Genomic DNA, 16,852 nt, shown 5'->3' with positions numbered 1-16,852 from the left:
TATAATTACAAAACGTTTTTTATTTCAAAATGCAAAATGGTGGTCACTGTAATAATAATAACAATAACAACAATAATAATATAAAAAGCATTTCTCCTCCGTTCACCCTAGTGCAAAATGCTGGATGCAGTCAGATAGCTGGAAGGTTTTGGACATGTCATCTTTCTGCAGTGCTGCACAGCAGCAAAACTCAATCCCAAACGCCTTTTGGTGGATCCACGTGGTAGTTCAGTTCTAAAATCAGTAGCTTCTCGTCAGTCCAAACAGCACGAGACGCCCACTCGAGCCCGACCCTCGCGCTCTGCCTCACTCTCCTCTCCCTGTGTGTCTCTCTCCCCCTCCCTCCGCCGGCCCCCAAGGTTCCTACGAGGCGTGCAGCCGGTTGGTCGTGGCTCGGCAGCCCTGGACGGCCTCCAGCTGCTTGCTTTTCTCCAGCAGGGCCCGCGCCCGGAGGGCCTTTCGCTCCCGGGCGGCCTGCAGCTCGGCCACCGCTGCCTCCCGCTCCCGCTCCCGCTCGGCGGCCGTGAAGGGGCTGCACAAGGTCTCCATCAGGCCGAGCACGGCGCCGAAGAGAGCCAGCGCGCCGCCCAGCACGTACAGCCTCACTAGACTCCGTCTGGGCTTCTGCGCCATCAGCTCCTTGGCCAGAGGAATCAGCTCCTGGACAGTTTCCATCTCGGCTCCGGGCTCTCGGGGTGGGAGTGATCTGCGGGAGAAGCGGAGCAGAAAAGGGGGCTTTTAAGCCACCGAAAGACGGATGCATCCTCCCGAGCAGCCCTCACTCGGCTCTCTCGGGGTAGGCCTGCAGAGAGGGGAGCCAACCCGGGACTCCGCGCCCCGCCGCGCTCTTCCCCGCCGGACTCACCTAGGGGCGTCGAGCGAGCAGCAGGCAGCGCAAGCCGGGTGGGCGGTCACGGTGTGCGTGGGTCCCGCGGCTCTGCGTTCTCCTCCTCCTCCTCCGCCTCCTTCTCCCCTTCCTCGGTAGCCGCGGGTCTTCCGGATGGAGATTCCGCAACTGACACCTGGTCAGCGCCCCGGGGCCACTTATATGTTTTTCTCCGAGCCCCGCCTCCTGGGCTCTTTGGGCTGGTGCCAGTGCTGCACCGGCCAGAGAGTGGAGGGGGCGGGAAGAGGAGGGTGGAGGAGGAGCGGGGCAAGGACCCTGGGGGAGTCAGCCACGAGACGTGCACGTCGCGCCGGCTGTGTGAGCCCGGGGTGCGGGGGAGGGCGGGCCTGGATGTACAAGGGTGAGGACCCAGAGCCCAGGGAGGTATCCACGTCCATTTCTGACCTCTTTCTTTCTTTTTCTTTTTTTTTTGGTACGCTGGCCTCTCACTGTTGTGGCCTCTCCCGTTGCGGAGCACAGGCTCCGGATGCGCAGGCTCAGCGGCCATGGCTCACGCGCCCAGCCGCTCTGTGGCATGTGGGATCTTCCCAGACCGGGGCACGAATCCGTGTCCCCTGCATCGGCAGGCGGACTCTCAACCACTGCGCCACCAGGGAAGCCCCTGACCTCTTTCCTAATCGTGTGGGTGGGTGCTTCCCTCGTCCGGGGCAGCCTGGAAGGACCCCTTATAAGGACACCTGGGGTTCTACCAAACTGAAAAATTAGTTTTTATTCAGGAGGTTTGTCGTCTTCCCACACGTATAGGGATCCGAGGTAGAAGGCAAGGGGGAGGGATCCGGGTAATGATCAGAACGGGTCTCCAGGCTCTGCATAATGCACTTTGTGCTTATACTGTTTATTTCTGGTCTGACTGGTTTTATTCATAGGTGCTTGCATCGCTAGGGTCACTTGATAGATAACTATTCATTGAGGGCGCCCTTTATGCACAGATGGGGCGTGTGTGTGTGTGTGTGTGTGTGTGTGTGTGTGTGATGTCAGTCTCTGTGCCTGTAGGTGTTTGTATCTGTACTTTTGTGTATCAGGCAACTGCCGTTAAAATTGTCCCCACTCCCACTTGAGAAGTGAAGTTGGGGGCTAGGGAGAGGTGAACATGGAAGGGGGGCCGTTGGTAAAAGTTTGTCTCCTGGTCTGAACTGCAAATATTTCATACTTTCCTCAATAATTATATGCCACTTCCCTGTATCTGGGGGGGCAACGCCACCGTACCAGCTCCACTTAGCATAGAAACAGTTTAGGGACAGAAGAGTGAGAGTAGGCAGCTTGGGTAAGAAGCTGAAGAGTAGAGAGTACTCTAGGAAGCATGAGGAGGGTAGGGTTGATTTCAACTAGGATTAAACTTCATCACCTTTGCGGCGGGTGTTCTGGTTTAGCTTTGGTTATCCATACACAAGAGTTAGTTAGCAAGTAGGGGAAAGGAGAGACCTTGGGCTAAAAGCGCTTCAAGCAGAGAAAGGGAGAGGGCAAAGAGAGGAGGGGGAAATTGGACTGGCCAGAAAAATTGCAAAAGTCAGTGATGCAATCTTGCAACAGCAAAGTCGGTCAGGCTGAGCCTTGCGGGGAGGGACCAGGAACGGCTGTTGCAGGGCTCACGTATTGGGTCCTTGGAAATTTTAACAGTAATCTTTCTTTGGGGTCTGAGGCAATTTCCTAGACAATTCATTTTAAAAAGGCAACAGTTACGTCTACCCTTCACCTTGGCTATTAGTAGTTCAGTTAGTAGGATTTGTGTGTGCACATTGGGCAAGGATACCTAAAGAACTTATTTGAAATTCTACATTTTAATACGTACACAAGCAGTCAAGGTGACAAAGGGCCAAAGAGGGATGATTCCTGGAGGCTTGTGTCCCCTGCTTATTTATTCTTTTCACCTCGTGAGGCAGGAAAATTCTGTAACAAGGGGGGATGAATATCAGTCTTGGCATTTTCTTTGAACCTTCCTTATAATTTTGGAGAAGCCTCTAATAACCGGCGGAAATGATCTGTGAGCTTACCCAAGATCTGTATGAGTTTCAAATACTACGGCTTCTGAATGAGCGTATGCTGTACACCTTAATACCAGGGCTTTCACGTGATTTCTGCTCTGACGGTGAGTCAGCCCTTTGGAGCTTTGGACCCAAAACTCCGAAATGGACTGTTCAGTGAGCATTTCTAGTATTTCTGTAACTCAAAGACGCAAACTGCACGCCTCCCGACGTCAGCAGACTGTAATGTATATGGGGTTCCCCTTTCTTGTGATTTGCTGCGGTACAGCACGTCACCATCTCAGATGGGTTCTCCTCTGTCCCTCTCTGATAATCCGACTTTGTCCACCGCCCCAGGCCCTACCAGCTTGCTGGCCAGGGCTGGGCGGAGAGGGTGGCCAGTGCCATGGACTGGGGTCACTGGTGGATTTGGTGTTCCTTGTTTAGGTGGTAGCTGCAGCTGAGTGTGAGATGGTGGGAATAGAAGGCTGAGGAATCCAGGGTCACCACATGCCTAGAAATTTCTGACACAGCTCCTCTGTCTGGGTAGGAAAGAGTACCCAGTTCCTAGGGTAGCAGTTTGGCGAGGGCTTGGGAAACTAAGCACGTGATTTGACTGCGCTGTTGTCTCTTTAGAGATGTAAAGCCTTGTGTTGCATCATGCGTGTCAGACATAGGGTATAGCGGTCAAGGTCATACCAGTTGTAGGGTGACCAGCCATCCCAGTTTGCCTAGGGCTGAGGGGTTTCTCCAAGATACGGGACTTACAGTGCCGAAACTGGAACTGTTCCGGGCAAACTGGAGCCTGAGTCTGTCCCAACGTTAATTCCTGCCATTTCTAGGAAAGCAGGATTGGTCAGTTTAAAATTTGTTTATTTTGCTTGCCAAATCCCTTTCTCCCAAACATTAAAACATTCAGAAGTATCAGCAGAAGAAGCAATCACAAAGGGGCAACATATGGTCCGAGCAGTCAGTTCAGAAGAGGGATAGAGCTATCCCAACAACCGTGCTTAGGGGTTTGAAGGAACAGGGGACAGACGGCTTTTGGATGGTTGGTTGTGTATGAGCCTCAATTATAGTATTATTATTTTGTTACTAGCTTGCTGCCTATCAAAGTCACTGCCCAATTCCTGAGGTTCCAGGAGGCTAGAGCATGGGGATCATCACAGGAGATATGATAAAACTATTTGTGTATATTATACTCCAGTTTTTTCAGTCCTTGAGTTACTTTCATTTCATGTAAATTAGTTTTGGAGAGAAGGTTCTTATCTCTGAAATATCAATGGATGATTTTAAAATCTACATGGCTAACCTAATTTATCTTCCTCTGATCTTGTACATTAGAGTTCTAGTGTCCTGACATTTCTGTGTGGATATCCTGCTTTTAACACAAGCCTGCCGCACTTGAAACAAGACTCCCCACTTTCTCTGTACTCTTCCAAACTGAGTCACCTTCTCAATATTCTTATTTCTAGCGGTGGCATCTACATTTTGCCTGTTCTCTGGGTTTGAAATATTGTGACATTTTCTTTTAGAGGTCTTCCCTGACCTGTTTATCACACCATTCCCTGCCCAATGCCCTGCTTTATTTTCCTTCCTAGCACTTCGTACCTGGCTTTACATTGATGTAATTATTGGTTTGCTTTTGTGTTGTCTTCCACACCCACGTGAAGCTAACCTTTATGAGGGCCAGAGTTTTGTTTTATTCTTCACTGTGTCCCCAGGACCCAGTATAATCCTTGGCACATAGCAGGTCCTTAATAGGTAACTATGGGACTAATGAATGTCTTCCCCATTGGACTGGCAGGGGATAGACTATGTTTATTAAGTTTGCATGCAGTCAGACTTTCAGTGGATACTCGAGAAGCATTCAGGGTTTATTTGTTTTTGTTTTTTTTGGACAGTTTTTTTTTGTTTTTGTCTTTAGTCCTTTTGTCTCTAATCCATCTCAAACACTACCACCAAATAAATCTCCCTAAAATTAAATTTTTATTCTTTTTTTTTTTTTGTGGTATGCGGGCCTCTCACTGTTGTGGCCTCTCCCGTTGCGGAGCACAGGCTCTGGACGCGCAGGCTCAGCGGCCATGGCTCACGGGCCCAGCCGCTCCGCGGCATGTGGAATCTTCCTGGACCGGGGTACGAACCCGTGTCCCCTGCATCGGCAGGCGGACTCTCAACCACTGCGCCACCAGGGAAGCCCTAAATTTTTATTCTTAATTGCCTTTTTCAAAGCCCGGATGATTTCTCATTGCCCACGTGACGAACTTTTGGATTCTGCACGTTAAATTTACTTGATCAATATTCTTGGATCCGAGACCTCTATCATCTGATCTTCCCTACTCATCTAACTTCAGATACTACTATTCTCCAACAAGAATCCTTTGTTTCACAGATGGGTTTCATACAGCCCAAGAAACCATTCCTTCTCATTGCTGCCGCCTCACCTTTGCTCCCCCTCTTCCTCCTACCCGAAAAGCTCTTCTCTTCTACTCTGTCTTCCTCCTTTCAGGTCCTGTGCTCCAAGAAGCCCCCGCTGCCTGTGCCGGCACACTCTGCTCTGCCCTTTCTGCGAATTGCAGCTGGCTTTGTGGCTGGGACCGCACAGGTTGACACTGCATTATGTATTGTTTTATACAGCGCTCTCATTGTGTCCTGTGCGCTTGCCCTGTCTCTGCAGAAGACCAGGTCTTTGTACCTTTCACGGTGCTAACGTAAAATAGGGGTCCAGTCAATGCGAATGACATTGACCTAAAAGTCAGAACTGGGATCATGATTACAAAATGGTCAGTTAAGACTCTCTTGGGAGGTTATTTTAGGCACAGTGGCTTGTCCTTGGCTCAGAGCCTTGGGCTTGAAATTGCCCAAGACCTGGCAACTTGGCTCGATCCTCTCCACTCTGGCTCCCTCACCTTTTACTTCCATTCCCAACTTCGTGTCTGACATTGCAGTGACTGGCTTACCCTTTGGAATCCCTCCTACCTGCCCCCGCGACCCCAGCGCCTTGACAAATCAATACCAAGGGATAGACCCTTCACAGACATTTTGCTTTTGTCCCTCACAGCTTCTGGCCAAGCAGAGACACTAGCTGCTGGAGCAGGCAGCATGGGCTGGGAGCAGTGGCGCCCTGCTGCCCACATAGCACAAGCCCAGTACTGTCCTTCACAGGTTTGAATCAGTGCAAGGAACTTCCTTCAAGCTCAGGTGCTAGCTGGACTTAAGAGTATGGGGCTCTGGAGTCAAACACACTTGGGTTCCTTCAAGTCCTGGTTCCTCTTGCCGGGGTCTGACCTTGGATGAGTGACTTAACTTCTCTAGCCTCCATTTCCTTATCTGTAAAGTGAGGATGATGCTAACACCAACTAAGGGGTGTGGTGAATACTGAGCTAGGGCACTATGAAGGGCTTAGTGGTCTGGTACCAATGAAGCAGTTGGTTCAGTTATTATTTGGTTATGCTTCAGTTGTCTTTGCTTTCTGCTCCATGTCAGCAATTCCCGTGGTCCTTTATCCTAGCCCGAGACATTTGCATTCCCTAGGTGGTATAGGCAGCAATAAGGTCCAGAGCCTTTGTTGAAGCCAGCTGTGTGTCTGATACTGTGTCATGTATAGCTATAAAAAAAGCAGAATACAAAGTTCTCCTTGCCCTCAAGTAGCTCATAGTCAAATAGAGGACACAAACATTAAATAAGTTATGACAATATATTGAATACTAGGATAAGCACAATCATAGAACTGTATACCAGGTAAACAAATAGAATGAGAAGTGTATTGATTCAATTTGGGGAGGAGGTGGTCAAAGAAGGCCTAAGAGTGGATGTCTGAGCAGCTTAGGGTATTAAAGGATGGATAGTGTTCACTGATTCTGGGAGGGAAAGGAGGTGTTCAGGGTTGGGGATTCAGGAATGAGAGAGGACTTCACACGAAAAGGGGAGGATGCATGAGAGTACACTGCATGGTCCAAGAGAAGTTAGGCAAGATTGGTGTTAGAGCATAAAGGATGGGTTTGGGGAAATGGCAGGAAATAGTATGCAGGAGGCAGGTGTTTAATCCTAACTATCAATTTGTCTTATATTGAATTGATTATCCTGTAGGCAATGGGAAACACTGATGAATTTTAGGCAGCAAAAGAGTTCAACAAGGTTACCATTTTAAGTAGATAACTATGGTAGAGTGAAGAATACATGAGAATGGAGCAAGCTAGAGGCAGCGAGTGGGGCATTGTTAGAATAATTCAGGCAGGAAGCGGTGAGGGAGTGGACCAAGACAGAGGCAGTGGGGACAGAGGGAAAGATCTGAGTGATAAATTATAGGTGAAACTGGCAGACTGTGGAAGAGAGAGGAGTTGGAGGTAACTCCCAGGCTTGGAGAAGAGAAGAGGAAAAACACATTTGGTGAGGAAGAGAATGAGTTCCATTTTGAATGTATTAAGTTTGGGCTGTTTATGGGACATACAGGCAATGATGGTCAGCAGAGAGTTGTATGTAAACCATGAATCTGGAGCTCTGGAGAGAGGGTAGGTCTGGAGTTGAAGATTTGAGAGGTTTCAGTGAGTTGGGGATGGGTGAGATCTTGGGAATGGGAGAGATCACCCATGAAGGGACAGAGAGAAGAGGGAAAGGTTGAAAGTCTGGAGATTGAGGAAACTTTGATGCTTGCATAAGGCTGGTAGTGAAGCAGAGCAATAGGTCTTATTTCCTAAATCAGCTTCCAGAGTAGTTCAGTTCTAGGGGTATGTATCACAAAATCTGATTTTCTCCCTTCATATCCAGAATCTAGGTCAGAAGCCCTCTTGTGATAAAGTACTCTTTTCTTTCCTTTCTTTCTTCTTTCTTTCTTTCTTTCTTTCTATCTTTCTTTCTCTTCCTTCCTTCCTTCCTTCTTCCTCCCTTCATTTTTTCTTTCTTTTTTCTTTTTTTTTTTTAGTAAAGCCAATACTTTATTCACATTTCCTTAGTTTTTGCCTAATTTCATTTTTCTGTTCCAGGGTCCCATGAGAATATCACAATACATTTAGTCATTATATGTCTTCAGGCTCCTCTAAACCGCGACAGTTCCTCAAACTTTCCTTGTTTCCACTGACCTTGACAGTGTTGAGAGTACTGGGCAGGTATTTTGTAGAATGTCCTTCAATTTGGGTTTGTCTGATGTTTTTCTCATGGCTAGACTGGGGTTACGGGTTTGGGGGAGGAAGATCACAAAGGTAAGATGACATTCCCATCACAGCATATCAAGGGTACATGACATCAATGTGACTTATCACTGTTGACATTGACCTTCAGGCTCAGGTAGTGATTGTCAGGTTTCTCCAGTGTACTCCTTAAAAGGAAGTCACTGTGTATGGCTCACATTTCGGGGGCAGAGAGTTATGTTCCATCTCCTGGAGGGGAGAGTATCTACATTATTTGGGATTCTTCTGTCAGGTTTGTCTATTCTCCCCCATTTAAAAGGACTCTTTTCTAGTGTGGTAGGCAGAATTCTAAGATGGCCCAAAGATTCCTGCCCCTGGTGAACAAGCCCTGTAAAATCCCCAGGACCTGTGAATATGATTGGATAGGCACTCCCATGATTCGGTTATGTTACATGGCACAGCTAATTTTAAGAAAGGGAGATTATCCAGGTGGACCTGATCTATCATGTGAGCCCTTAAAAGGAATTGGGCTGTTCTTGAAGAAGAAATTCAAAGTGTGAGAGGGATTCAAAGTGAGGGAGAATCTCCCTTGTTAACTTTGAAGATGGAGGAGGCAATGTGGCAAGAAATGTGGGTGGCCTCCCAGAGTGGCTCCCAGCTAACAACCAGTGAGAAAATGGGTTGTCTGTCCTACAACCATGAGGAACTAAGTTATCCTGCAACTACGTCAACTTGAAAGAAGACCCTGAGCTCCAGATGAGATTGTAGCCCCCTGGATATTAGCCTTGGGAGACCCTGAGCTGCTGTGCCCAGACTTCTGACTTACAGAAGTGAAAGCCTATAATTGAATATTGTTTTAAGCTACTAAGTTTGTGGTAATTTGCTATGCAATAATAGACAACTAATACAAGCAGTATGCTTGGAGCTCCTGCTGGGATGCCAGGAGAAAACCCAATCAAAACTTGATGAGGATTGGGGAAGACTCCCCGGGATGAGGAGAATCTGGCTTTGATTCTGTGGTCCATCCTCATAAGCACTTCTTTGAAGACACCTTGTCCTTCCTTGTCCTTCTCTGTTTCTTTCATGTTTACCCAGAAAGACTTAACTGTGGTAGAGTCAGCTGTCTGCTCTATATCAATCAACACCCAAGAAATTGGAGAAATTTGTCAAACTAGGCTGCCTGCTTATTTTCTATAAATTTAAGATCACAAATCTCAAATGAACAGTTAGCTATAACTTATGTTTTCCCAGTCAGTTATTTTTATTATTCTCTAAAAAGACTTTTCCACACTTTCTCCCCACCTCTTAAACAGGCTGTATCCTCTTCTTCCCTGATACCTCCTGCCCTGGTAAGATAGAAGGAATCAGCCGGGAGCTACTTCATTTTTCAACCACCAAATCTATCTGCATCAGTACCCACACTCTCTACCTTCTGTCACGTTACCAGGGAGGAAGCATCCTCCGTTCTTTCTATATAGAGGTGCCCCTAAATCTCATCCTGACTTCTCTATTTAAGGTCTTGGGAATGTACACAAAACTTAGGTTGCTTTGGGTTGCAAGTAAGAATCTAATTCAAAATGATTTAACAATAAGACAAGTATATTATTTCACAAGACAGGGTTTCCAGGATTAATTCAGTAGTGTAACATTATTAAAAAGCAAACAAACCTGGTTCTTTCCATCTTCCTAGTCTGATATCTTCAGCATCTTGTGGAGATTGCCACAGTCTGGCTCACATGATGTTTCTAAGATAGCTGCCACTGTTCTAGGCATTGCATTCAATATGATAACATCTGGTGAAAGGAGAGAGACTGTTTTTCTTTTTTTCTTTTATCAGCAAAGAAACCTTTCTTAGAATCTTCCTAGAGACTTCCTTTCATTGGCCAGAAGTGCATTAAATTCCCATCCCTAAGACTACTTATGAAGGAAAGGATAACCTTCATGAACTTGGACCAGTGGTTCTCAAAGATTCTTCCTGGGACCAGAGCAGTAACGTTACCTGAGAACTTGTGAGAAAAGCAAATTCTTGAGCCCTACTCCAAGCCTACTGAATCAGAAATTCTGGATGCAGGACTAGTTGTGTTTTTAAAAGTGCTGTAGGTCATTCTGACACATGCTAAAGTTTGAGAACCACTGGCTAAGGCTAATCTTTGAACTGGGGAAAGGACAACAGCCCTGAAGACTTGAGAAACACTGGGGATCTTTAAGCAAGGAGGAAGGTGGGTAGGGATTTTGGATAGGAAGTCAACTTCCTGCCAGATCCTTCCTCTTTCCTGAATAATCATTTTCTCCTTTATTATAGTATCCCTCAGCATACAAGCATACTCTAATATCTGTGTCTTAAAAAACCTAGTCCATGACCCCAAATCACTATCCTGCTGCTGCCAGCATTCTTTGCTCCTCTTCATAACTGAAACTGTGTATTAACAGTTGTCTACAATCACTGTATTTATTTCTTCATCAACCATTCATTCTTTTACCCACTCCCATCTGGCTCCCATTAGCACCACCCCAACAAAATCCAATGGGATGCTTATTAAATGAACTGAATTTTAGTATTCAACAGATAGAACCATTTCTTCCTTCTAGAAACACTTTTTTTCTTTTTGCTTCAGGGACACTGCACTCTCTTGTTTTTCATTGTACTGCATTATTTTATTCTTCTAAGCTCTTCTTCATTACACCTTTCTCCTCTATCAATCAGTGGTTCTCAGCCTTGAATGTCCATTAGAATAACTGGGGAGCTTTTAAAGTTTCTGAAGACCAGGCTGCACTCTAGACCAATTAAATCAGAAATCTCTCCAAGCAGGACCCAGGCATTAGTAATATTTAAAGCTCTAAAGGTGATTCCAATGTTCAGCCAAGATTGAGAATCATTGCCCTTAATATTGGGGTACCCTAGAGCCCTACCAACATTATTTTCTTAGATCAGTGGTTCTCAGCTCTGGCTCCACTTTAGAATCATCCTGGGAACTTTAAAAAACTACCGTTGCCTGGGAGTTCCCCAAGATGAATTGATTCTGAATCCCTGGGTTGATTCTAATGTGTAGCCAGAATTGTGAACCACTTCATAGATGATTTCCTATAGTTCCATGGATTGAGACTCAGTACTTTCCTATAGAACTTTCTGCAATGATGGAAATGTTCTGTATCTGCGCTGTCCAAGATGGTAGCCACTAGCTTCTTGTGGCTGTTGAGCACTTGAAATGTGACTAGAGTGTCTAATAAACTGAATGTGTACTTTTATTTAATTAATCTAAATTTAAATTAAATAACCTTATAAGTGTGGCTAATGTCTAGCATATTGGACAGCACAGCACTATATGTTAATGACTCTGAAATTTATTCCTCTCTCCTGAGCTCCAGGATTACATATTAAGCTGTCTAATAGGTATCTCTTCTTGGATATCTAATAGAGTGTCTTTAAGTTAATACATAAAAATGAAATTCCTGATTTTCTTCTTCAAAATTTGTTCCTCTTCTAGTCTTCCCAATCTTGGTAAAATGTTACCACTTCAATTGCTAAAGTCCCAAACATGGAAACCATCCTTTATTCCCTTCTTTCCTCATCTTTGTCAGCCAATTTTCAGCAAGTCCCATTTGTTCTACTTCCAAATATACAATTTGACTCTGTCTTTTCACCTCCAGCACCTCCAACCTGGGCCAAGCTGCCATTATCGCTCACATAGAGCAGCCAAAGCTAGAAGTCATTGCATCCTTAATACATGCTTTCTAAGACCGTTGTATGTATTAGCTTGTTAATCCTACAAATAACTCTGCAGAGTAGGTAAACTACTGTCCCCATTTTGCTTAAGTAATGTGCTTTGGATCGCACAGCTAGTCAGTGGCAGAAATGGGATTCAAAACTAGATTGTCTGATTCTAGGGTCCATATTCTTCACCATTCACTTTTCTGTCTCTCTGACTGTCTATAAGGCCCCATGTCAGTGGTTTTTCATCCTGGCTGCAAGTTGGAATCATCCAAGGAACTTTAAAAAATACCAGTTTCACAACCCCACCTCAGACCAGTTAATTCTCTTGGGGTCAGACCTGGGCATCAGAAATTTAAAAAAAAAAATCAGGGAATCCTACATAACCAGTGTTTAAAACCACTCCCTGTCTGAGACCAGGCCCCTGCCCACATGTCCCACCCATTTCAGCTCCCACCTCAATCATACTGTTCCTGTCCCTTCTTCCTACCTGTAGAAGAAGCTAAGCTCTTTCCTGCCACAGGACCTTTGCACTTGCTCATTCTTTGCCTGGAACCCCCTTTTCAGGTATCTCCTAGGACTTGAGTAAGCCTTCAGAGGTTCTAATCCCTGAAAATATTGAATGCTGTAAATCATAAAGATCAGAGCAGAAATAAATGAAGTAGAAATGAAGAAAACAATAGCAAAGATCAATAAAACTAAAAGCTGATTCCTAGAGAAGATAAACAAAATTGATAAACCTTTAGCCAGGCTCATCAAGAAAAAAAGGGAGAGGACTCAAATCAGTAAAATTAGAAATTAGAACAGAGAAGTTACAACTGACATCATAGAAATACAAAAGATCATAAGAGACTACTACAAGCAACTATATGCCAATAAAATGGGCAACCTGGATGAAATGGACAAATTCTTAGAAAAGTACAACCTTCCAAGACTGAACAAAGAAGAAATAGAAAATATGAACAGACCAATCACAAGTAATGAAATTGAAACTGTGATTAAAAATCTTCCAACAAACAAAAGTCCATGACCAGATGGTTTCATAGGTGAATTCTATCAAACATTTAGAGAAAAGCAAACACCTTCTCAAACTCTTCCAAAAAATTGCAGAGGGTGGAACACTCCCAGACTCATTCTACGAGGTTACCATCACCATGATACCAAAACCAGACAAAGATATTACAAAAAAAGAAAATTACAGGCCAATATCACTGATGAACATAGATGCAAAAATCCTCAACAAAATACTGGCAAACAGAATCTAACAACACATTAAAAGGATCATACACCATGATCAAGTGGGATTTATTCCAGGGATGCAAGGATTCTTCAATATACGCAAACCAATCAATGTGATACACCATACTAATAAAGAATAAAAACCATCTGATCATCTCAGTAGATGCAGAAAAAGCTTTTGACAAAATTCAACACCCATTTATGATAAAAACTCTCCAGAAAGTGGGCATAGAGGGAACTTACCTCAGCATAATAAAGGCCATATATGACAAACCCACAGCACGCATTATTCTCAGTGGTGAATAACTGAAAGCATTTCCTCTAAGATCAGGAACAAGACAAGGGTGTCCACTCTCGCACTGTTATTCAACATAGTTTTAGAAGTCCTAGCCATGGCAATTAGAGAAGAAAAATAAAAGGAATCCAAATTGGAAAAGAAGAAGTAAAACTGTCACTGTTTGCAGATGACATGATACTATACATAGAGAATCCTAAAGACGCCACCAGAAAACTACTAGAGCTGATAAATGAATTTGGTAAAGTTGCAGGATACAAAATTAATACACAGAAATCTCTTGCATTCCTGTATATTAATAAAGAAAGGGCAGAAAGAGAAATTAAGGAAAAAATCCCACTTACCATTGCAACAAAAAGAATAAAATACCTAGGAATAAACCTATCTAAGGAGGCAAAAGACCTGTACTCAGAAAACTATAAAACACTGATGAAAGAAATCAAAGATGACATAAACAGATGGAGAGATATACCATGTTCTTGGATTGGAAGAATCAATATTGTGAAAATGACTGTACTACCCAAAGCAATCTACAGATTCAGTGCAATCCCTATCAAACTACCAATGGCATTTTGCACAGAATTAGAACAAAATTTTTACAATTTGTGTGGAGACACAAAAGACCCCGAATAGCCAAAGCAATCTTGAGAAAGAAAAACAGAGCTGGAGGAATCAGGCTCCTTGACTTCAGACTATACTACAAAGTGACAGTAATCAAGACAGTATGGTACTGGCACAAAAAACAGAAATATAGATAAATGGAACAGAATAGAAAGCCCAGAGATAAACCCACATACCTATGGTCACCTAATCTATGACAAAGGAGGCAAAAATATACAATGGAGAAAAGACAGCCTCTTCAATAAGTGATGCTGGGAAAACTGGACAGCTACATGTAAAAGAATGAAATTAGAACACTCCCTAATACCATACACAAAAATAAACTCAAAATGGATTAAAGACCTAAATGTAAGACCAGACACTATAAAACTCTCAGAGGAAAACATAGGCAGAACACTCTTTGACATAAACCACAGCAACATCTTTTTTGACCCACCTCCTAGAGTAATGGAAACAAAAACAAAAATAAACAAATGGGACCTAATTAAACTTAAAAGCTTTTGCACAGCAAAGGAGACCATAAGACGAAAAGACAACCCTCAGAATGTGAGAAAATATTTGCAAATGAAGCAACTGACAAAGGATTAAACTCCAAAATATACAAGCAGCTCATACAGCTCAATATCAGAAAAAACAAACAACCCAATCCAAAAATGGGCAGAAAACCTAAATAGACATTTCTCCAAAGAAGATGTACAGATGGCCAACAAACACATAAAAAGATGCTCAATATCACTAATTATTAGAGAAATGCAAATCAAAACTATAATGACGTACCACCTCACACCGGTCAGAATGGCCATCATCAAAAAATCTACAAACAATAAATGCTGGAGAGGGTGTGGAGAAAAGGGAACCCTCTTGCACTCTAGGTAAGAATGTAAATTGAGCAGCCACTATGGAGAACAGTATGGAGGTTCCTTAAAAAACTAAAAATAGAACTACCATATGACCCAGCAACCCCATTACTGGGCAAAACCATAATTCAAAAAAACACATGCACCCCAATGTTCATAGCAGCATTATTTACAATAGCCAGGACATGGAAGCAACCTAAATGTCCATTGACAGAGGAATGGATAAAGAAGATGTGGTGTATATATATATATATATATATATATATATATATATATATATACAATGGAATATTACTCAGCCATAAAAAGGAATGAAATTGGATCATTTTTCGAGACGTGGATGGACCTAGAGAGTGTCATACAGAGTGAAGTAAGTCAGAAAGAAAAAAGCAAATATCATATAATAACGCATATATGTGGAATCTAGAAAAATGGTATAGATGATCTTAGTTGCAAAGCAGAAATAGAGACACAGACGTAGAGAGCAAATGTATGGATACCAAGGGGGAAAGGGGTGGGGTGGGAGAATTTGGGAGACTGGGATTGACACATATATATTATTGATACTATGTATAAAATGATGGGATCCCACTGATGGCATCATGCTGTATAGCACAGGGAACTCACCTAGTGCCCTGTGGTAACCTAAATGGGAGGGAAGTCCAAAAGGGAGGGGATATCTGTATGTGTATGGCTGATTCATTTTATTGTGCAATGGAGGCTAACACAGAATTGTAAAGCAACCATACTCAGTAGAAGTTAATTAAAAAAAAAAAGATTGAATGCTCTAATCTGCCCTAGTAAATCAAAATAAAAACGGTATTAAACTTTAAAATATGTGTAAGGGAGGGTTTCCCTGGTGGCGCAGTGGTTGAGAGTCCGCCTGCGAATGCAGGGGAGACGAGTTCGTATCCCGGTCCGGGAAGATCCCACATGCCGCGGAGTGGCTGGGCCCGTGAGCCATGGCTGCTGAGCCTGCATGTCTGGAGTCTGTGCTACGCAACGGGAGAGGCCACAACAGTGAGAGGCCCGCGTACCGCAAAAAATAAATAAATAAAATAAAATAAAATAAAATAAAATAAAATATGTGTAAGGGAGACATACAGTATTCTAATTCTGCCCAAGGTGTCTATTGCAATGTCTTTAAAAATATATTAGATATAAAATTTTTCAGAAGAAATTTTGTTGCCTCTCCTTTGCTGGTGCCTTAAATACATGTTTAGGCTGCCTTGTAATGTTCAGCCCTAAATCTCTCAGGCTTATCCCAAGGGTCACATCCTCAGAGAGAATTCTCTTACCCATCCTTTCTGAAGTGGTACTCCCAACATCCTGAGACCCCCATCTATCATGTCATCCTGGTTTTTAAAAATATTTCATAAAAATCATTGAAAGCTGTAATTGTCAGAGTTAGTTTCTAGTTTACTTCTTTATTGTTTGTCTCCTCCATAAAGGCAGGGTCTATCTAGTCTGTTTTGTTTGCTGCTGTATATTTTTGTCCTAACCTAGCACAATGCCTGGTATAAAATATATGTTCAGTAATTATTTCTGAAATGAAAGAGTGAATGAATGCAGGCTGATGTATGACAAGTAGCAGTGAGTAGATTAAGTGTAAGGTAGATGGGCCAGCTTGGGTTGTTACCCTGTATACGGCTATCTTCATGGGGTGAGATGGGAGAAGTGAGTTCACAGAAAGGGAGTTCTCCTGACTGGTTGCTCCCCAGGAGGGAGGACCCTGGTTCCAGCAACCTGGGGAAGGCTTAGAGCTAAGGAGGGAGATGGCAGCAGGAACAGGCTATGATGCTGGATGGATTCTGGAGACAGCGGGAGCTAGTATTTATTGTTAGGTTGTAATTTCCCTGTGTCACCTTCAAACTTTCAGTAAAATTTCTCAAGCTCAGCAGTTATGTCTTTTGTTCTTAGGAGAATGGAGAAAGGATCATACATTTGTGTTTGGGGCCAAAATAGGCTGGAGAGATCAGGACAGCATGGGGAAATGGTAAAAAGGGAGCTAGGATTGTTTGAGGACAAGCAATTACTGGAATGAATTTGCATTATCTGTTAGCATCTCCTTAGAATCCTCGGAATTACGGTTATTCACATAATAGAGGAAAGAGTGACTTGGATGGCTAAAGAACTT

General features: G+C 43.7%; 1 protein-coding gene across 1 annotated transcript; it reads right to left on the bottom strand.

The window, feature by feature from the left end:
- G0S2 (G0/G1 switch 2) lies at positions 1-1,007 on the bottom strand. Its single transcript, XM_060130649.1, has 2 exons — positions 866-1,007; positions 1-706 (listed from the first exon to the last, which is right to left on the bottom strand). The coding sequence occupies exon 2, from the start codon at positions 673-675 to the stop codon at positions 364-366; it is 312 nt and encodes a 103-aa protein (XP_059986632.1). The 5' UTR covers positions 676-706; positions 866-1,007; the 3' UTR covers positions 1-363.
- Positions 1,008-16,852: the final 15,845 nt, after the last annotated feature.

Source organism: Lagenorhynchus albirostris, chromosome 2 (genome assembly GCF_949774975.1).
Source record: "Lagenorhynchus albirostris chromosome 2, mLagAlb1.1, whole genome shotgun sequence".
Classification (NCBI taxonomy): domain Eukaryota; kingdom Metazoa; phylum Chordata; class Mammalia; order Artiodactyla; family Delphinidae; genus Lagenorhynchus; species Lagenorhynchus albirostris.
This window is presented reverse-complemented; position numbering and strand designations above follow the sequence as displayed.